We start from the raw sequence: 23,326 nt of genomic DNA, 5'->3' as shown, positions 1-23,326 counted from the left end.
TGCTTCCTGTATCATAATGCCTGGCATGTAGTAGGCATTCAGTCCTCTTCTGCTGCCTGGCTGGCTAGAGAGCCTGTGTACTCTGATGCCTCAGGGTTGGGAGGGTTTCAGCCTGGGGTCGGTAGCTAGCAGATTCCTTCTCAGCTGAGTACTGATCATGTTGCTTACTCCAGGCTACGAATCAAGAGTCCTGCCTGGGTTAGGTTCTAGAGACTCACTTCCCGAATTCCAGGCATGCATCTTGCAAAAGTCAGAACCAAAGTCAAAAGAAAATGACAAAATTTCTGCTCTGGCCAAAATGCTATTATTTCGCCAAGGGCGACCAATCTTTTTTGGCAGGAGAGGTTGGTTTGCCTTTGCTTGTGTAATCAAGTGACTGAGTCCTCATGGGGGCCTAAAGAGGTGGTGTTGGCTGTGTCTCTGGCCTTTGTTTGATTTTTTATTGTTTCAGAGAAAATACTGTTTTCACAGTATTTTATCTCACTTTTTCCCAGTGAAGTCTCTCTGAAATCCATGTGGTGGGAATTAGTAACCTTCACTCTATTTACTCAATCACTGGGGAGACTGAGTCCCACAGAATAAAGGGACTTGACCAAAGGCAATAGAACTTCTCATGCCATCTGTTTGTAAGACGTTTGCTGTTACATGAGAAAAACTGCGAGAAAGATATTAGTACTTTCTGTCTGGTTAGCATGTGATGGTATATCAGGAGATCTGAGTTCATGTCTTGGCTCAGTGAGTGAGCAGAGGAAATTTAGATTGGGATTTGTAAGACTGGTGTGCTTCTCTAACCTGTGAAATCACTGTGTCTCTTCCCCTGAGTTTGATCACAGGTAAATCTATTCCATCGTGGGTCATGTTTTCAATTCAAAACATTTACATTCGACAAACTTAGGCAGTTATCCTCAGATCTACCTTGTGAAGTGAAGATAGAACCCATCTGGTCCAGAATGAGCAAGTGAGGTCTCAAGAAAGTATATGACATACACCAGGTCATGTGACTAGTATGTGGCAGATTGGGACTTAAATTCTACTCTTCTGCCTTCTGAATCCAGTGTTTATTATAGTATCTGATATCCTAGTCTCAATCTGACCTCAATCTGACCTGTTTGCTGTGGGTTAGGCTTTCTCTTTGGAAGTTAGAGCTTGGTAAACCTAAACCTATAAGCTTCTAAGTTTGCCATAATAATGCTAGTATGCACCACCCTTTAAAGTGAAAAATAATATGTTTATCCAAAGGCATTGCTTCACTTGTTTGAAGAGAAATTTATTTCTTAGTTTTACTTTTAATTTTTGTAATATCCAAAATGTTTTCAAGATTTTAATAAGTGTATAGCATTTAAAAAATTTTAAATTTATTTATTTTTTTTACTTTATTGAATTTTCTTTAATCTACAAGTTGGAAATGAGAGGTTGGACTTATTTTTATGTTCCCTTTGAGCACAAGTGGTAACATATTTTGAAGAATGATAGGTAGCAGAGTAAAATATAGATGGGCTCTATAAATATTCACCAAACTCCTGGAAGTCAGAACCAGGTAGACTAAGAGAACAGGCAAAGCATTCTTCTCTCCTTCCACGTCATCCATCCTCTTCTAAAGGTAGTTTGGTGGTTAAGGACGCAAACACTAGAGCCAGACAGACCTGGATTTGAGTCTTGGCTCTTCCTGTACTACCTGCAAAACTTTAGGGAACCTATTTAACTTTCCTAGGCCCCTGTTTATTTGCAGAAGGAGGCTTAGTGTGGCACTATGTGCAATTTGTAAAACATCCATTCAGGACAATGCCTATACATTTTTAGTTGGTAATTATGGTTACTTCTTATCACTGTGTTCATCATCATCTAAAACTCTCTTATCCACCAGGATGTTTCTATTCATGTCTTTTTTTTCCATATAGAAGAAATGGTATCAGCCATAGTTAACGTCAATATAAGCTACTGTGTCATGGGGTGTTTTGTATTTCTAATTTTACCCTTACCTTTATAATCAAAATGCTGACTAATGTAGTGTCTGCCACCTTGTGCCTACTCAATATATAGAATTTGAATGAACACATTTTGGTTTTCAGGTATGAGAGCACATACTAACATAGCTCGAAAGTGTAGTGAGTAGAGAAGAAAAAACAAATGCCCACAAGGCAGCACACAGCACTGCACATGATGTGGCAGTGAAGGCCGTGGAACACAGTCACGTTTGAATTTTGGCTGCAGTGCTCTGAGCACTTTACTTACAACTCTATTGTAATTTCTTCATCATTGAATGAGGACAATAAGACTACCTAACACGAGGTTGCGAGGATGCAGTATGTTTGGAGCATTTAAAATAGGTGCCTGGCTTACTAAATTTTAGTTGTAATGATGATGAAGATGATGACAAGGATGATGAAGATGATTTTTGTGTCCTCGCTATGCATGTTGCTGTTCACAAATTGCTTGAGTAATTTTACTTCCCCTGCTCCCTTTCTCTATCACAAAAGATATATGTATATATAAGGAGATTAAAGATATATCCATGCTGTGAGGTATGAAATGACTAACTAAATAGCATCCGGCAAGTTGATGACAAAGAGGGACCTAGAACTCAGAACAACCAGGCTTCCCTGTCCTTATTTTTTATGTATTTTATATATCTCTGCAAGATATTGGGGAACCTATTTAACATTCCTAGGCCTCTGGTTATTCATTTACAGAAGGAGGCTTAGTGATACTGCATGCACTTTGTAAAACATGCATTCAGAACAGTGCCTACACATTTTCAGTTGGTAATTATGGTTACTTATCACTGTTTTTGTCTTCATCTAAGACCCTTTCTTTTATACTTCAAGATATTTCTATCCATGTTTTTTCTATAGAGAAGAAATGGTATATGCATACATATATATAATATTATATACCGCATTTTTTCAGACCATAAGATGCACCTAAGTTTTAGAGGAAGAAAATAGGAAAAAAAATTTGGAACAAAAAATGTGGTAAAATATTTAATGACATAAATAACATAATATTTCACCAATGTAAATGTAAACTACATTTACTAGCCAGGTAAGCTACATTTGGACTATAAGACACACCCCCATCCCTCCCTCCAAAAATTGGGGGGTGTGTCTTATAGTCCAAAAATACGGAATATAAACATATATAAAAGTTGGAAACAGAAATTCTTGACTCCTATTTACCCTCTGAGATGGTGGATGAAGTGACAGTGACAGTAAACACATTGAGTTTTTCAGTGTGGTTTTTATGACAGTGCAGACTTTGTCACAGGGCCTCCTAGCCACTGGACCCAGATGCCTAAGGAGCAAATGGAGAGGACTCCTGGAAACCTACAGCTGTGATTTTATGTAAAGACTGCACATGACTCTGCAGAACCTGCAAAGACAAACAAATGAACAGACCAGCAAACCCAAACAGCTTCCATCATGGTTGTCATGCCTGAGAGTCAGTGTAGCCCTTGAAACAAAATCTTTGGGTGCTTGGGTCTCTCTGCCCTGGCCTCTTCTAAGCATTGACTTTGTAGCATCAGCATTCATTGTAGCCATTTGGATGTTCCATATCTTCAGCCTGTCATTAAAACAAGCGTTTTGTCAGATCAGCAAAAACGCACATTCCAGTGAGTGTTTGCCCCACTCTGGACTAGCTGACCTGCCACGCCGAGGTCCTGGGCTGACCTACAGGCATCTTCCCCATGCAACGCCAGTACAGCTGGCGGTACTGGCAGTTTCATGCATAGTGTAGACAATGAAACAAACGCAGGAACACAGAGGGATGCATAGGGGCTGGAGGTCAGTTACAAGTATTTTTTACCTGAAACAAAAGATGAGAACTTATCGATTTGACTCTCTTTGTAGCTCTTGGGGTCTTCACCTAGAATGTTATTTTTACTACATCTTTGGATGTCTAAATCCACCTTCACCCAAGACCAACTTAAAATGCCACTTTTTCATGTGAGCGTCCCTTCATCTCCCTAACTTGAGCCATTTCCTCTTTCTCTATGTTCTTCTGGCAATGATTAAAAGATTTCACTTTGGGTATTTTTGTATATTTTTCTTTTGTATATTTCCAGGTGTCTAATGTTTTCTGCTACATCTCCTGTGGCGCACGATCTTGTCTCAGTGATTTCTTTATCACTAATACTTAGTAGATACTCAGCAAGTATACTCAATAAATGTATTATTTTTCTTTCATCTCAGTTGTTTAGATTTTTGTTGATTACAGACATGCTAGGTTGCATCTCATAAGTGAAACAAGGTGATCCTAATGTTTTCTATGTACTCTAACATCTAGTTACTCATTCTTGTCCAAAGGACTCTTTTTATATTCAGTAAATGTTAGAAACTGAGTCCATATGCATTGTTCATCAAGCATTGTCAAGCGGGTGAAGAATTACTGAATGACCCAGGTCAATCACTATATTACATGTTTTTTTTTCCTTTTTATTGAATTTACTGTGGTGACACTGGTTAACAAAATTATACTGGTTTCAGGTGCATAATTCTACAGCACATCTTCTCACACTGTGTTCTGTGTTTACCACCTCGAGTCCAGTGTCCATCCATCTCCGTTTATCCTCCCATGTCCTCCTCTACTTCTCCCCAGCAATCACCACGCCATCATCTGTGTCTGTCCATGATTTTTTCTCCCTTTTTTCTTTTTGCTTCATCCTTCCTTCCCCTCACCTAGTCTTCCCTACCTCAATAGCTGTCAGCCTGCTCTCTATGAGTCTGTCACTATCTTGCCCATTAGTTAAGTATGTTCATTAGATTCCACATGTACGTGGAATCATAAGGCATTTGTCTTTCTCTGACTGGCTTATTTCACTTAGCATCATGCTCTCCAGGTTCCTATATGCTGTCACAAAGGGTAAACTTTTCATTGTTTTCTACAGCTGAGTAGTATACCATTGTGTAAATGTACCACAGCCTTTTTATCCACTCATCTACTGATGGACGTTTGGGCTGTTTCCAGATCTTGGTGATTATAAATAATGCTACAATGAACATAGGGGTGCATACATTCTTTCAAATTAGCAGTTCAGGTTTCTTCAGATAAATTCCCAGAAGTGGAATCACTGGGTCATAAGGCAGTTCCATATTTAATTTTTCTAGGTAACGTCATACTGCTTTCCACAGTGGCTGCCCCAGTCTGCATTCCCACCAACAGTGCGTGAGGGTTCCCCTTTCTCCACATCCTCACCAGCACTTGTTGTTTGTTCATGTATTGACAATGGCCATTCTGACAGGTGTGAGGTGGGATCTCGTTGTGGTTTTCATTTGCATTTCCCTGATGATTAGCGACATTGAGCATCTTTTTATATGTCTTTTGGCCACCTGTAAGTCCTCTTTGGAGAAGTATCTACTCAGGTCCTTCACCCATTTTTTAATTGGATTGTTCAGGTTTTTTTCAAAGAAAATAGTGGTTCATACAAAAGGAGAGAGGAGAGATTGAGGCCAGCTTGATTAGGACTGTGGACTCACCTGTAACAGGGAGCCCGGGGGGACTGCAGAAACAGAGAAAATGCCCGTTGTCATTCAGGGAAAAGGAACTTGCACAGGGATGGCACCAGCGCAGCCTGGCAGAATCCTCTGCGGACCACATCTGTTTGTGCCAGCTGTTGTCAGTCTGTGTAGGCTCGCCAAGAATAACAGCAATGATTTTCACTTTACAGCAACTTCCATCTTGGGATCTCAGAATTCTGCATAAATGTAGATTAGGGCTCCCAAAATTTGTTGCCAAAAATGGGCATACTTTATAAGGCATCAAGAATACATCACTGTTTTGAGAGGATCTTTTATGTTGGAAAAAGGCTAAACTAGTTCAAAATTAGATCTGCTTTCCTGATTTGAGCTTTTTTCTTGATTCTATACTCATTTTCTACTTGACCTTGGACAACTCAGTTGCCCTCCTTGACTCTCAGAGGAGAGTCATTAATGAAGGGATGTAATCTACCACTAAATGATCTCCAGTGTTTCTTCTGATTCTGAAACTCACAGTGCAGGGGATCTAGAGTTACTCCCCAACAGACTGCTGCTTGACACATTTTGAAGAGGCCTAAGTTCTTGTAGAATAGAATATTTTCATAGCCTTTTTTTCATGGGTAGACTAATCCATCTGAAAAAATATTATGTTTGTCACTGGGAAATGGCATTATCTTTTAGCTTCTCACGTGAAAGCATATCAGTGTCTTTTACATCATTTTTCCCTTTGCCCACCTTGAAGTATAGTGCCATTTATCATTTCTTTTGAGTATTTTGAGATTTAGCATTAACCCTCCAGTTCATATCAGAGATTGATAAATGGAAGTAGCCTTTAGAACAGTGTTTCTTCTCCTCTTGTTGCATCATTAGTGAAGACATCAAAAATAGCCAGGTCTCTCAAAGTCTTGTTCTCAGTTTCCCTCCATCAGAATAACCCAGAAAGCAAGTTACGTTTTATTAGCTGCCATTTTTCTGCACAGAGGAGATATAAGAAAAGGTCCTTTGATAGTTCAGGACTTTGTAATATATGACTAAATACCCCTAAATATTATGACCTACAAATAGATAGGTAATAAAATCCCTCTGAAAAAAACACAAAATGGATTAAGAGGCTGAGGCTGTTGGTGTGGTAGTTAAGCACGTACTTTTTGGAGTTGGAAACTGGATTCAGACCCCAGGTCTCCATGTACTACTATCAAGGCGTTCCTGTGCCTCAGTTTTCTCATGTGTAAAATCAAAGTAGTATCCACCTCATGGGTCTGCTGTAATGTTTAGATGAGTCAAACTATATCGACCATTGTCTGGCCCCTCTGTATACTCAGCATACATGAATTATTTTCAGTTTCTTAAATTATGAATCAATCACTGTACAAAATTAACACATACATTTCTACCTTTCAGAGTTTATGGAAAGGGATGTTTCTTCAATAGAATTACTGTTAGTTGAGTCATGGTTGATGATCATCGTGAAATACTAAATGCCACTGGTCTTTAGATTTGGTTTCAGAACATGACCCTTTTCCCCTTGATGCAGTGCGAAGGAATGACATTGAGTCATTCCCATTCCCTTATCCACCTTCCGGCCACATTGGAAAGAAGTCATAGCTCAGTTTTGACAGCCTGTGAGCATTCGGTACAAGCTATGAGCCCCTCAAAAATATTAGCACATTTCATGTATCATCTTAGGCATTACTCACAGTGGCCCTGACATGGAGGCCTTCCCTCTCCCCTCCTACCCCTTACACAGATGAAAAAAAAAAAAACCTATTGCTAAGAGAAATTTTTACAAACTTGTGAAATTTTATGCAAAATAAGTGCTATCACTTGGTGTTCGAACCAGCATTTTCTGCTTCCAAAGCCCACACTTTCTCCATTACACCACAATCAATGTTTCTGAAAGTAAAAGGGGCCACAGTGATCTCCAGCCTCTGGTATAATTAGCATCATGCTTTAATCAGTGAGGTTGACTGTCTTGATTAACCTTTATGATAGATCATGTAAGTTTCGTATTTCTAATTGAGTATATAGAGGCAGCTGTAAATTAGTGGAAAAACACTGAGCTTGGATCAGAAAACTCATGTTCAACCCCTGGCTCTGCACTTACTACGGGTGCGATTTTGGCTAAGTCACTTAGCACAGTCACTTAACAAAACCACTACCTTGATTTATTTCCTTATTTTAAAAAATGCTCTTATGCTGCAGAAAGTATTTGATTTCACCTGGTGTGTGTGACTGTTGCACCAGGGTTCCCTGTTGCCTGTAAGGGAACACAGAATGTGAAAGGTATTCTATTCCCTTCAAATTCTAACTCAAGGCCCTTAGCATCTTGGTGTGTTTCTGGTAAACTTCAGGCTATTGTATCCCCTCTTTCCTCTGTATCCATATCACCCATTGATTTGTTCACATGATATTTATACAACATAGCATATCTTTACATATATCTTTAAAGATAATAATTTGTTAGTCAGTGCAGGCAGTAAATGGGTTATATGATCATTTTATAGATTAAGCAATAATATTTAGTAAAATGAAGCATCTTGCCCTGGGTCACATAATTGGTAAGTAGTGGATGTGGGATTTAAACCCAAGCAGGTAGCTCTTAGGGCTTATACTCTTTACATGTCTAAGCCACACTGGTTGTCATCATACTGATTAACGGTCAGTGTTTTGCTTTGCTCTCTATTTCTCCCTCATGTGCCTTGATTTTCTGACTGAAATATATTAAGTTGGCCAAAAAGTCCACTTAGTTTTTTAAATAAAATAAAAGACACATTTTTTTATTTTCCCTGATAACTTTCTTGATTTGGATGTTTGAGTATGTTGGGTATCTCCCAAGTGGCATAATGTCAATTGTTCTCAATTAACGTCTCGATTTGACCACTATCAGTTTCAACTGGTCTACCCGACCATAGAGTATCAGCCAGCAAGAAATCTCTAACACCAAACTTTGTAAACCACTTTTGACATGTTTGATCAGTCACAACACCTTCTCCATATACTGTACAAATTTTTTTATTTGCATTTCAGTTGCGTTTTTACCTTTCTTGAAATAATGAAGCATAATATACCAGAAATGTTGCTTATTTTGTTCCATCTTCAATATTAAAATGGCTATACAAAAGTTCACTAATTTTGATAAGTATTTTTAAATGCACATTGATATGATAGCTGTCACAATACAATCTAACAAAATTGTTTCAAATGAAATTAAAGACAACTAAGAGCTACTAGAGCTATCTTATGGGGGGGGAACTTTTTGGCCAACCCAATGTATTCCTTGAATTGGGTATATCTCACTTATCTTGATGTCTGGCTTATGCCTAATTACTAGTAGTGGTGGAAAATTTCATGTTCATCATAGGACACAGTTTTCTACACTGTAGGAATATTCTAGAAGCGAGGACTTTTAACTCCTTCCTCTTCTACATCTTGGGTTAGACCCAAGTCATCACTTTGTTATCATTTCCTAGCATGTTATCACTTTGATTTGATTTTCACAGATCAAGCAAAAAATCCTCTGCTATTCTCATGGAGACACTTCGCCTGCCTCCCCTCCAAGGCCCAGAAATCCAGTGTGATCAGTGTGCATGTCAAAGTGGGAACTTGTTTGCCACCGGTGGCATTATTATTGAACAAAAAGCATGCCCTTTCTTTGCATCCAGAGTTACTTGGATCTCTGAGCAAGAAACTTTCTGACTCAAATGAAAACCACCTTGTGTCAGGTGAAATAGAGGGAGTTAACCATTTGTTTGCTGGTGTGCATTTCCCACGAAAAACTCAAAAACAGAAATTTACCTCAGCCATGGAAAGTGATGTACCAAGCATCATATTTGCATATTAAAACCGAAAACTGATCTGCATGTTATTTCAGTGTCTGGTGTCACGTTCAGGCATCTGCCAAGCCCACTAGATAGAAACAGCTTATATAGTAGGAAAGTGTTTCTGTGCATATCAGACTGAAAATCTAGGTATCTTTATTTTATTCATCAAATTTTCTTCCTCACTTCTGGCTCTCCATTTTCCCTCAGCTTCATACCTGAAAATGCCAAAGAAAAAACAGAAAACCCATGTTTTATGATGAATATTTATTATTTCTTAAGGGTCATCTGTTTTTTACTATATTTTATTTATATCGTTTAAAAATTATAAAGAAAAGCTCTGACTAGGGTGTGACTCAGTGGATTGGACATCATCCCACAAACCGAAAGGTTGCCGGTTCAGTTTCTGGTCAGGGTGCATGTCTGGGTTGTAGGCCAGGTGCTTGTTGGAGCTCTGAGATAGGCAACTGATGGATATTTATGTCTCTGGCACATTAATGTTTTTTCCCATTCTTTCTCCTTTTCTTTCCCTCTCTCTAAAATATAAATAAATAAAATCTTAAAATAAAAAATTAAAAATTATAAAGAAAATTTAAAATTATTCATAATCCCATTAGTTCACCTGAGCTGTTATTTTTTGGTATATTTCCTTCTAGTTCCTGTTTTTATATGCCTAGATAGACAACACACACTGCCACTATCTCCTATACAGCATGGTCTGAAAGGGGGTTTACCGTTGTTCACACGGACAAATAATACAAAAATTAATAAATAATGCAAGTATAAACTGTTTCACATACTCACAACTGTAAACCTACTTTTGCCCCACACTGTATATAATTATGCATTTGTAACAACCAGATTTTAATAATGTCCTTTTTTAACATAATGGCAAGCATTTTGAGACAGTCTGAATGGCTATAAACATGAATCTAATATAAAATCTTATTGAATCACAACTGGGATTCTGGGGTTTCTGCTACTCATCTTCCCCACTGCTTGCCTACCAGGTGGGAGAGCATCCGTGGCTGGGCCTGTTCTGCCTGGAGCTCCTCTGGGAAAGCAGTGGCAGGGGGCTGGTTTGCTCTGAAGAGTCAGACACGAGCCCTGCTTTACTATTCATCTTGGGGTGTCACAGGCTGTAGAAAGGTTGACGATTTGGAGAGGCAGCAAAGCATACAGTCACCAAATGCCGTGTATTTCAAGGCTTATAATTGAAAGTAGAGTAATTCTCTTGCTAAAACAATGTGGAATTCAGATATACTACACTGAAGTGCTTTAGTAACAAGTAAGAAAGTGGAATGTTATTGAAGAGATGTTATCACTCTGCAAACATTCCACTACCAGAAAGAAAAATCTTCTTTGCTAGGGGTTTGTAAGCTGTTCATCATGGTAATGAGAAGTGCCATTTACTTGGTATTTAGTATTTTACAAAGCTTCTTCACAGGAATTGGATGTCATTATCTTCTAGTATAGAGATAAGAAAATCAACATGAGAATCAAAACCTGGGGGACCTGAAATGGTTCCTTAGACGTCAGACCTAGAAATAAGCCTGTTCTAGGCCCAAGCACTCCCGAGGCTGCCTTGACGCGTGGAAACTGAGTGATGGGTATGGAGAGAGGCCACTTTCTCAGCTCAGCCTGTTATCTCAACACCCTTGTGTGCTAACCCCATACACCCCTTCCTGCACACCCGCGCTTTCCCTTGGCTACTGGTAACATCCAGCAGTTCCACCATGCTGTGATTCAGAATTAGTGCTTATTGGCTACGATTCCAAATCTGGCTTAGGAAAGGTGATTCAGAGGCCTCAGTGCATGGCATGGGAAAAGAAATATGAAAAAGAGGCTGTAAGAAAACCAGGCTTGTGAAAGTTGGAGACTAATTGGCATAGATTTTAAAGCTAGAATCAGAGTTTTAAAGTCAGAGTTGCTGGGTCTTTTTCTTTGGGCATTTATGATTTTATTCTCCAAGGAAATGGAACTTATGATAAGAAGAACTAAGAGCATGCTTTTCTATTCCCATGAGGCTGTTTTTCTACTCCTACTCTGTGGCCCACTGCTATTAACCTGAGGCAGAGAGATGTCCAGCAAATTGTCTGCCCTTGGTTTGAAGAGCTGGTCCTTCCATTAAACAGTAAGACATTGAGGATAGAGTAGGGTAATTCAGTGAAAATCAGAAAGTAGAAGCAGCCTCAGGAAATTGCAAATTGCAAACTTGACACAGTTAAATAGGAGGGGAAAAAACAATGAAAATATCAGAAATATATTTCTTTTCTGGCAGGCTTTCAGCTCCAAAATGGGGCTAATTCTACCTTTTGAAAGAAGATAATTTCCATGTTTCTTTTTCAAGAACATATAATTGAAGTTATTTTCCCTCCGAGAGAAGAAACCTCTTGTACATCATTACCAACGGACAAGAAAAATGAGCAGCTCTGGTACCCAGAGTGATAGAGTATTCATTATCATGTAATGTCTCTGAATATCTTGGCTACCTTTTCCCAGTATTTTATCTGCCTGGGCCATGCTTTTCTGGTGAGGCTCAGATTTGCAATGAGTTCAAGTAATCTAGCACTATGTAACGAGGAAATCCATAGCAGGTAAGGACTCACAAGAGAAAAAAAATGACCCACTTCTGAGGTCAATATCAGAGTAACACAGGAGATATGGGGTAGCCATTTTTTAAAACGGATCTTTACCACATATATTAAAATAGTTAAATTGCTGGTAACAATGACTCCAGGTGATGGTTGTTCTTTCAGGGGTGTTATTCCCTGGTTGTACCTTAATGCTGGCTGCATACCCTGCTTCCTTTTCTCGTTCGGTGGGACAGTGGAATTCTTCTCTCTCCACTCAAGGAGGGTGGTGGCAGGAGAGTGCGGTTAACCTTGGTATGTTTCTGATCTCATGTCCTGCATGTAGTGAAAGTTCAGTGGGCTGCAGAAACCCTGTGACCCGCTGGCGCTTACTAAGATTAAGAATGCTGAATGAAGTTTTAGATTGTTTCACGGGATGCTGACAAGTGATTCAGATTCTCTTCTAAGTGGAAATCTCTGTAATAATGAGGTTTCCACTTACTAATTGTGACTATTTTTATAGATTTAAAGTGTCTATAATATGAATATCTGTGATTTCACTATATAAATCTATAATGACATGTGCTCTGCATATTATAGACACAAAAATATGATAGGTAGAATCAAAGGAATCTTTGAAAACATCATTTTCCATCCAAGTAAATAAGGCTCAGGGAATAGAAATGATTTGAGCAAAATTATGGGACAAGTTAAGGGTAGAGCTAAGATCAAAGAGATAAATAAGTATTCTGTACTGGTGGGTCCCTGTGTAAGAATACCTTGAAGTGTTACATAAATATGACAGATATTGTTGTTTGTATTATTCTCAATCTGGTGACTTTCTTGTTCATGGACGACTCTGCCCATGTGTACTTTGCTCACAGAAACAGTCCTCACTTTTGCACAGTCTCACCGATGACATTTACCAGGGACCTAGATCCAAATTTGGCTGCAGTATTCATGTTAAGTCTTCCCTGGAATGATCGTCTGCTAGGTCCCTACCAAAGAAAGAACCATGGCAGAGAAAAACCAGTTGCAGATACCTGAACATTTTTCAATTCCTGACACTTTTGTGTCAGGAAAAAAATTATATGATCCTAATATCTAAGCAAAAAGATCTTAGTTGTAGAGAAAGAGAAATATAGAAAAATATGAAAGGGACATAAACCACTGTCCCATCACTTCCAGCCATTCACCTTTGAGCACACTTCTGCCCAGGCTCTCTTCTGTAAGTGACAGCTTGAGACAGGCCTGCCTGGAAAGTGCGGATGGCTCTCCTCCACAGGGTCATCACCGTCCTTCCTGTACCTCCCATGTCCACATCTAATGTAGTCTGGCTGTGTGCTCAGAAAGAAGAGGCGACAGACTTTGGTGAGCAGTTAGCAGTCTTTGCCTCACTTTGTAACTTTGTATCACAATCCTTTTAAAACATATTAGCCATTAAATTACCTATAAATATGATGTCTACACTTTTTAAAGGCATCACTGGCCTTGGTGTTTGAGATGTTTCCTAATATGTATATTTTAGAAGCATGGCTTTGATAAAGTCAATCCTGAATTGACCATAGCCCATGTCTCTGTTCCTCCTCTATTTCTTAACATGTTTTGCTAGTATACATGCTCTTTTATATATACTGTCCTTGGAATGTCCTTCCCTTCCCTTCCCTTCCCTTCCCTTCCCTTCCCTTCCCTTCCCTTCCCTTCCCTTCCCTTCCCTTCCCTTCCCTTCCCTTCCCTTCCCTTCCCTCCCTTCCCTTCCCTTCCCCCTTCCCTTCCCTCCCCTCCCCCCCTTCCCCTCCCCTCCCCTTCCTTCCCTTCCCTTCCCTTCCCTTCCCTTCCCTTCCCTTCCCTTCCCTTCCCTTCCCTTCCCTTCCCTCTCTCCCTCCCTTCTTCCCTCCCTCCTCCTGCCCTCCCTCCCTCTCTCTCCTCCCTTATATCTGGTGAAATCCAAAGTATCCTTCAAGATCAAACTAAGAGGACAGCTGATTTCTGGCAGCTTCCTCCCATCTCAGAACACTGAATTCATACCTGTGTTTTAGTACATGCACTTTATTGTAATTATCTATTTTTGTGTCTCTTTCTTCTTAAACTGTGAATTGTCAGAGACAGGAATCCTGAATAATTTGACTTTATAATGATAGTGCCTGGCACTTGGCAATTTCTTAGAAAAGGTATGTAAAAAGAATTTTAAAGGAGTTCACTAAAATCTATTTCTCAGTAACTCATCTGGGGGTCTCACAGCATATCTTGCCTTTAAGCATTTCAAAGAACACACATATTGGTGATTAATATTGATACTTACAAGAACGTCTTTTTCTTAGTAAAGGTAAGAGGCTTTGTTTACATTTATTTTAAAGTGCTATTCTGTCCCTAATTAGCAGTAAACCTCTGCGCTGAAAATATCCTTGCTTAGATAATAGAATCAGTAGATAAAAATCCAAGTTATTACAGAATGATAGAGCTACCTGGGCCCGGAGAGGATGATATGAGAGCCCTGAGAGGCCCTGTCGTGTAGCAGAGCAGGCCCGCATGGCGTGCCTTGTTTCAGTCAGTGCCTGCTGTTTTTCAGGGCTGCTACTTCACACAGGGTTGCTCACTTATCTTCTCCCAGCCTCAGTTTTTCCACTCATAAGATAGGACCACAGATCATATGGGGCTGTTTGGTAAGCACTTGAGATTACATGGATGTGAAGGCAGGCACCTTGCAATGGGGCATATAAGTATGAGGAGTTATTACACTGCAATGAATAGACTGCTGATACTATTCACATTTCTACTTTTGAAAAATAAAATAATGCAACCTCTCTCACCATACGCATTGATATGTATGTTCTGTTACCAGCTGCAATGCTAGAAGCTACTTAGTAAAAATAAATTGTACACAGGTACTTATTTTTTAGGACATGTTGAGTCCTAAGGACTACTGAGAGAGAGAAATGAAAAGGAAGGAGTCTCTTCATCCCAATGAGAAAAGTGCTGCACTACTACTTAAATGAAACTTGAATCCTGAAGAAAGTGCTAGGCTATGTCTTCTTCGGTGTGAGAAACAAGTGGAAACTGAGGAGCCTGTGTTTTATCAATATTATTCCATGGATGTTATGTATCATGCATTGAAGAGAGAGAGAGTGTGTGTGCGTGTGTGTGTGTGTGTGTGTGTGTGTGTGTGTTTGGTGGGAGTGGGGGTTTCTGTAGCCAAATAAGGATCAGAAACATTGGAACAGATGATCTCTTGGTATCTTTCCTCTTGAGAAATGCCAGGAATCCAAGGTCAGCATTATATGAGATTAGAATTTAAAAGAAAAGAGTCTTCCCAAATGTGTTATTTCAGAAACAGTAACACACACAAATAGGAAGATGTTTTTGATGAATAAAATGAATGGTATATTTTTCCTAAAATCTGTGAAGTACTGACAAGAAAAGTACTCTGAAATTATAGAGCTCTACTTGAAATGTAAGTGCTAATCGTAGAATTTGAATTGCTTAGGTTTATGGAAGACACACTTAGCCTTCTTGCTGCGTTTACTTAGGTTGAAAGGAAAGCAGATATTCGGCTCAAACAATGATAAAATGTGTCTGCTCCTAGGGAGTCCCCCCTAAAACTGGAAACATGAATTAGCAGGTTTTCTTTAATAGTTGTTGATTTAAATTAGAACAGCCAGCACCATTATTATTAGAGGTAATATTTCATTTTTTTCTATGGGATGAAATGTTTGGTTGGAAAAATGCATGGAATTTAGTCAGGTGGCACCATATTTGGGCTCAAGTTCTCTCTTTATTGCAAGTCTGGAAAACAGAATGTAGGTTATTTTCTCATCTTCATCTTCATTTATCACCAGAACTAAGATAATCCTCTCCCTGAAAGGCAGTTTGGGGAATACAAAGAGAGTCCCTTTGTTACCCTGGGTTGAGAGCAGTTAAGCTCTCTATACAATGTAAGAGGCAAGCTGTTTCATTTTAATGCTCTCACAGACTGTTAGGTAACATTACCAAGCCCGTTCTCCAGAAGGAAATCTGAAGCTATGAAAGGTTCAGAAGCTCACCTAGTTTCTGTAATAGTTCAGTCTCTGCCTCTAACCATATCGGCAGTGTGGCATAGTATATCCCTTCACTACCACTGGCCACAAATGCATTGTGGGAGACTTACATCTCACTCCAGTGTCCTAGAGCCTCCATCCATCCTCTTCTCCAGAGAGAGCTTTGTAATGTGGTTAGCTCCATCCCCTGCTGAGAATCCCTACTGCAGTCTCTCAGGTCTTTAGATATGTTCCCAGTGGTCTATGGAATTTATGAAATTGTAAGTAATTGTAATAATAATTACAGTGTATAATTGTAAATTGGATTTTTAGGTGTATCTTTATGAGTGCCATTCTCTGCCCAAAGACAGGTTAGCTCATCAGATTTCAGAGTTGTGCCTGGTCTCACACGGGCCTGTAGCCCAGGCCCACAGGGAGCCTTAAGCCCCTCAGTGAGACAGGGCTGCTTTTAACTGATTCTTCTGTCTTAAACGCCAGACCACTTTCCTCCCTGACCAATCTGCTCCTGACCTCCAACATCTAACCTTTCACTCCTCTCAGAGTTCCCCATTTGATCCCACTTAGAAACCAGTTCAAAAGGTTCATTAATATCCAGCATATCTTAATGATTTGACTCATCACATTTAAAAAAGTTATAGATCATGAGTTGCAGTAGTGCAGTTACACACTATAAAACAAACAGACTTAAAAAGTGAAAGCCCGCCAGTATTCCAACACCAGAGACAATCCCCTTTAACACTTGAGTGTCGGTCTTTTCAGGCCCTTTTTATTTGCTATGTATAGATCTGCAGATAATTAATTAACTGTACTTCCTTTACAAAAATGAGACCTCCGTTTAGATATTCTATTATTGGATCTGTTTAATGGATAACATATTGAGGTTATCTTTTCATACTTGTACATACAAATTTGAAAAGTGTCTTTTAAAGCTTGTTCCTGTTTCATTGTATGTGTCTGCCATTGTCTATTTCTGTGGTCTCTGACCACCTGGTGTGTGACTGTTGCACCAGGGTTCCTTGTTGCCTGTAAGGGAACACAGAATGTGAAAGGTGTTCTCTTCCCTTCAGATTGTAACTCAAGGCCCTTATCGTTTTGGTGTGTTTCTGGTACATAATTATATTGTAATTATATTATTCTTTTTTCTTTCAAATATAGTTTCTGGGACCAGCCTTGGTCATATAAATCTATGTTTTTGTATGAGTCTTTCTGTAAAATTTCCTAGAAGTAGGTAGCATATCTGCAATGTAAAGTTTAATAACAGTAGCAAATCATTCCTCCAGTGTTCATATCTACATACAGTCCTACCAGTATCGTGTGCTTTTTGATAATCAGAAATTTGTGAACATTTCTCACTGCCACTAGACTCCAATGCCCTCAAAGGCAAAGACTGTCATCTTTGTGTCCCTTCCCGATGTTTGCAGAAGATACACAAAACAGACACTAAGAAGGAGTGAATACACTAATAAGCAAAAGAATAAATGAATGACTCAATAGTTTCTTTAACTCTCACACCAATTCTATAGGGCAGGCATTATTTGCAGCTTAGAGGAGACCCTGAGTTTAACATAATGTTTGTTGAATGAGTGAGTTAATGAGTGAGTCTAAGATGGACTCTTATCCTGGCTTCATCACAATTAGCCCTGCCCTGAATTTTCTGGGTGTCAGGTTTCTTATCTCACAATGAGTAGATGGAGGTAATGATTCTTCAGATCCTGGCAGGCAGCTCTAATTTTTGTCTCTGCCGCCTGCCACATATCATAGATTTTCACTGCTTTGAAACTCCAACCCAAGTCCAACAGTGGAATCAAATCCTGGGGGTGAGGTTAGTGACAAACAAAAAAAATTCTTGGCATCTTCAGCCCTTTGTCTTAAACACCGAGCCACTTGTACTCCGACCTTCCGTACATTTTGAAAACCTAAAAATGGATAACAATTCTAGAGAAAAGGCCAAATAGGCAGCAATTAATAATTTAACATATATTTAACATTAACAATGAACATAACATATATTAACAATTTAACATATGAAAGACATGAAATGTCTTTCATGCCTTAGATATCACACAACTAATCAACATCCATCTTGACGTTGTTGAAATAAATGTTGGTAGTAAGAGTGAAATTATTTATACAGGGATTTGTACTTTGCTGGATTTTCACATCCAAGTCCTCATTTGGTACAATCAAGATAACTAGTGAATAAATATGCAAGTTTTGTTGAACTAATTTTTATAAACTATTCATGAAAGGAGAAGCTGTTGGTCAACAATTTTAGGAATGCATAAACATAAAGGAGGAGGATCCCCACCCTCATCTCTGGCCAGCAGTGATAATGGACATCATCGATGTTTCTAAACATTTTGAAACATTCTTTCTGTTTTTAATACTTCGATTAAAGATGTTGGGGTGGGACATGGGAAGTGGTTAATGTCATAATATTGCAAAGAAATATATAGTAAATTCCCTTTATTTATGCAGCACAGCGTGATTTCACATCAGTCATCTGGCCTTCCTTCTTTCTCCACTTCCTTCTTTCTCTACTTTGGATTCTTGGTTGGTCACCTGAAGTGCTCTTTCACTGGACACTTGATTCCCTTACGTTGCTGGAATTCTGGCCCACCCACTGGTTAATATACCAGCCCAGTGTCAGTGCTACCGATTTACCCTCCCCATCTGAGATATAGCTGGTCCCAGTGCTGGAAAAGCATTACTCAACCTTGGCTAGAACACAAGGAAGGCCCTTCCCTTTCTTGACACCTATATCCAATAGATGTGTTTTAGTTTCTATCTGAAACAGTATAAATAGTCCATAAATATACAACTGCCAGGAGCTCCTTATGCCACCTTAAAATGAGACTCTTCTTTTAGCTGAATAAATCCTAGACTCTGTCACCACCTGTCCTCTGGATTCTTCCTCTCAGGCTGTAGGAGAGGTCACCTTTGTACCCAGATTGTGCACTTTCTACAGTTGCTTTATTTTTAATCGTGGATGTGCCTTTATCTCTCATTTTTCTATGAGCTCCTTAAGAGGGACACTCAGTCTATTTATGTGTTTAATAAATATTCAACTGGTGCATTGTGACTTCTAGCAATTATTAATGAAATTGAGTTGTACTGTTGTAAACATGAATTTCTAAAGCCTGATAGATGATTTGTATAGAAAAGGCAAGTGTTGTGTCCAAGGTCAGACCCTGAATAGCCAATAAAACAATTTCTAAAACTCAGGACTTCTAATAGCCATGTCCAGTGCTGTTTTCTCTATGATGTAAACACTGATTGTCTTAGTTGATTTCTAGATTGCATCTAAAGGACTACATGTTTTTTGCCTTACAGGGTGGACAAACAGGGTCAAAGGGACCTCCAGCTGCTCCTCCCTCATTCCGCCCAGAAGATGAGCTGGAGCACCTGACCAAGAAGATGCTGTATGACATGGAAAATCCACCTGCTGATGAATACTTTGGTGAGTGTGTTCTAGAGCTGACTTCTGAAGTAAATGCCTTGTTCTATTAATATTTCCTTAATTAGTAAGTGCATATATTATCAGCTCTAATGATAAAGGATTGAGTATGGATTTATTGGAGTTGGTAATTCATGTGCACACAAGTCAGTGTTCTGGAAATTGCTTTGTGAGAGTCAACCGTAAGTGTGATATTTGTGTGGCTTTGACAATTCTCAGAGGTACAGCAAAATTGCATGAGACACAAGTTTGATTTAAAACTTAATTTTGACAATTTATTAGGTTCTTATTAGGCAGAAGTAGCACTTGTGTGTGTGTTCAGGTCTCAGTGATAATATACAAGATGTAGAATTGTGTAGTGTCTGAACTCTTTGCTGTCATCTCTTTCCCTATTGGAGTTCAGGAAAATGTGCTCCCTTTACATCTTTTTGTAAACTTCTTCCCTCTCCAAACCTGTGAGTAATTATGAACAATTAATCCATCTTGTCCATTAGTGTAATGTGAATTTATGAATTCTATGCCAACTATGAAGTGTTATGAATACATAACTTGTCCTCTGGGTAGTTATAATTATTCCAGAGAGATAAAAATACAAATAACTACTAATCTAGGTAGAAAGTTATGAGGCATGAGAGAGGCCTGTTTAGGTCAAATGTTAGGAAATTTAATAGCCCCATTCATCAGGAACATCAGGAATGCTATATACAAGAATTGGTGGCACTTGAATCTGCACCCTCAAAGCAGTGCCTCTCAAGTTTGTTTTTTGTTTCTTTTTTGTTGTTGTGAAAGACTCCTCCCCAATCTGTTGGAGATTAATATTTTCATAGAGTGCAATTAAATCAGTTACTAAGAAAATGAAATTTAAAAACACAAAGTGGAAGACTAACTTTTATCATTATTAGATTTAATAAGGATAAATTGCTCTATTAAAATGCTGTAATATTTTCTAAATACTCACTCTCTCTACTTGTCTCATCACAGGGTGATAAACACCTCTTAGTTAGACACCCATCTGTTGACCTCATTCTGAGTAGTACTGCTTTAAGGACATGTAGAGAAAGGATATTATATTTGGAAGCATTGGGGTAGAAAGGCACAGAGATGGGAAATTGCACAGGGCGTTTACTTCTTCAAGTATTTCCTCTTTGCATGTCTTCCTACTTGCTTCTTATTTGGGAATTTATATTGAAAGGTAAGCTGAAAGCACTGGTACAAAACACAACGTGGTTTTGTAGACTGGATTAGGGTGTGAAAATCATGGCATGTATTTGTATTCACGAGGCAGCATAGCTTAGCTAAAAGAGCACAGTGGTGAGAATAAAGAATGCTGGATCTGTCCCTCTCATGCCCTCACTGACTCAGCAGTATTGCCATATTCCCCATCTGCCTGAGCCCCATTTCCCACTTTGACAAAGCAAAGGTGTAGAGCAAATGTTCTGTAAGTATTTCTTTCAACACTGGTAAGATCATATGGAAACAGCATCAATCCAAAAAGATGTAGCAGAGCTAAAAGCTAAATGTAAGTTGATAGAGATTAGCACAAAGGCATGGAGAACAGTAAAAAAAGTCTTTAGTTATATTAAAATATACTCTAAGTGTATTATGTTCTTGTCATTGATGTGAGAAAAGGTTTTATATTGGAGTCTAAGGTAAACTTTTTTGAAAATCATCTTAAAAGCGAAAAATATGTTTTCTTTATTAAGGTCTATTAAAAATGAAAAGTAAATATACCAAGTATATATGCTTGGCATATCAAGCAAAAAATACTTTTTAATAAGAAAAATTGTGCTAATGAACCTAAGTATACTAAGCACTTAATATACTTGGGGAACTTTGGAAAACAGATATAAATGAACTATTATATTTGCCTTCAAGTATTGTCCTGGTTTGACTACTTATTAGCTTAGACAACTTTAGCAGATTGCTTATTCTCTCTAAATATTTTCTCTTTGTTTTGGTTTATCTTTAATATGGAAATAGCAGCCATCTTTTACTGTGATTGTGAGTATTGAATGAAATATTTCTGGAAAGCACTCAGCCAAGTTAGTGGCATATACCATATGCTCAGTAATCAGAGTTATCCCATACTTTAGGAAAAGAAGATATGCCCCTTCAAATTAATTAATAATATTGTACTTGATTTAAGTTCCTAGAGAAAGTAGAACATATATCACCAACCAACTAAATAATCATTGACAAATGATGTTTACAAACCATGAGAAAAATGCAGAATAACGATTAATTTCTATTGAATATTTACAGTATGGCAGCACTATTATCTGTACTTTTTGGAATTAATTAATTTAATCCTTACTGAAAAAATATATCCCTGTGGAGTAAATGCTATCATTATTTCCAGATTAAGAAATTGAGGCACAGAGATGTGAAGTAATCTGCCCATATTAACAGCTAATGAATCTCAGAACTTGATCAAAATGCAGACTCCAGGTCTATACATTTTTTTCTTCCAAAAGATTTTTTCCCAGCTTTATTGAGGTATACCAAAAACATTTCACATAATTAATGTATAAAATTTGGTGGGTTTGGACATATGTATACATTCCTATTACCATCAACACAACTCAAGTTATAAACACACCCAGAACCTGCAAAGGTTTGGGATGGATATTTAGAAAGGTTTTATGGAGAAGATCAGCTTTGGACAGATGGAGAATAACAGAAGGATATTCTCTTCTAAGTATATAGAATGAACAAAATATGAGTTGAGGCCAGAATTATTCAAGGAGAATGTATTTTATGTGGAAAACAAACATTAAGTACCTATTGCGTGCAGGTTACTCTTCTAGGTCGTGGGGGTATATAAAAACAAGCAAACATGAGAATTAACTTTAAAGATGCTTTAATCTAATAGGGGGTGTGTACAGAGTTATGGTGTTTAATCATAACTCAAGATAGAAGGGACGAGTGACTTAAAGTTCAGCCAAACCTTCTTTGAGAATTTTGGAAAAGGAGAATAGACATCCCAAGGCAATAATGGGAAAGTGTTTATGGAGTAGTTAGCCTTTGAGTCAAGTCTTTAAAATTATGCTAATAGAAATCTGTAAGTAGGACAACATTATAGAAATGATGTCATTTCTGATGAGGGGAATTTTTAACATATAGGGAATAAAACCATTGGAGAGAATCACCTATGTTGGAAGAAACAAATGTTGGGAAATAAGATTGGAGAAGTAGGTTGGGAGCAATATGGAGAGGACTTTTATATTGTTGTTGTTGTTTTATTTTTAATTACAGTGGACATTTAATATTATTTTATACTAGTTTCAGGTGTATAGCATAGTGGTTAGACAATTATGTAATTTACAAAGTGCTCCCCTCCTATAATTGTAATACCCACCTGGTACCACATATAATTATTACATTATTATTGACTATATTCCCTGTGCTGTACTTTACATGCCTGTGACTGTTTTGTAACTACAAATCTGTACTTCTAATCTCTTAACCTTTTTCTTTACCACCCCCAACCCCCATCTGGCAACCCTCAGTTTGTTCTCTGTATTTATGCCTCTATAACTGTTTTGTTTGTTTATTTTGGTCTTTAGATTCCACATGTAAGTGAAATTATATGGTATTTGTCTTTCTCTGTCTGACTTATTTCACTTAGCATAAAACTCTGTAGGCTTATCCATGCCATTGCAAATGGTAAGATTTCATAGTTTATGGCCAAGTAATATTGCATTGTGTATATATACCATGTCTTCTTTATTCACTTTTCTATTGATGGGCACTTGGATTGCTTCCATATCTTGGTTATTTTAAATAACATTGCAGGGAACATAGGGATACATATATTATTTTGAATTTATGTTTTGGACTTTGTCCAATATATACCCACCCAAAAGCGAAATTGCTACATCATGAGGTAGTTTTTTGTTTTTTAATTTTCTGAGCAACCTCTTTACTGTGGAAAGGACTTTTAATGCCTGACTAAAGACTAGAGATTTTT

General features: G+C 38.2%; 1 protein-coding gene across 13 annotated transcripts in view; it reads left to right on the top strand.

Moving 5' to 3' along the window:
* The window catches only part of LPP (LIM domain containing preferred translocation partner in lipoma), a 628,850-nt gene that overhangs the window by 450,605 nt on the left and 154,919 nt on the right, over positions 1–23,326 (top strand). For all 13 annotated transcript variants that reach the window (XM_037131738.2, XM_037131739.2, XM_037131740.2 and 10 more), the window contains one exon: positions 19,233–19,359. In XM_037131738.2, the coding sequence (XP_036987633.2) occupies positions 19,233–19,359 (127 nt within the window). The remainder of the gene's footprint in view (positions 1–19,232; positions 19,360–23,326) is intronic.

Source organism: Artibeus jamaicensis, unplaced genomic scaffold (assembly GCF_021234435.1).
Source record: "Artibeus jamaicensis isolate MK-2021 breed Jamaican fruit bat unplaced genomic scaffold, CSHL_Jam_final scaffold_474, whole genome shotgun sequence".
Taxonomy (NCBI): domain Eukaryota; kingdom Metazoa; phylum Chordata; class Mammalia; order Chiroptera; family Phyllostomidae; genus Artibeus; species Artibeus jamaicensis.
This window is presented reverse-complemented; position numbering and strand designations above follow the sequence as displayed.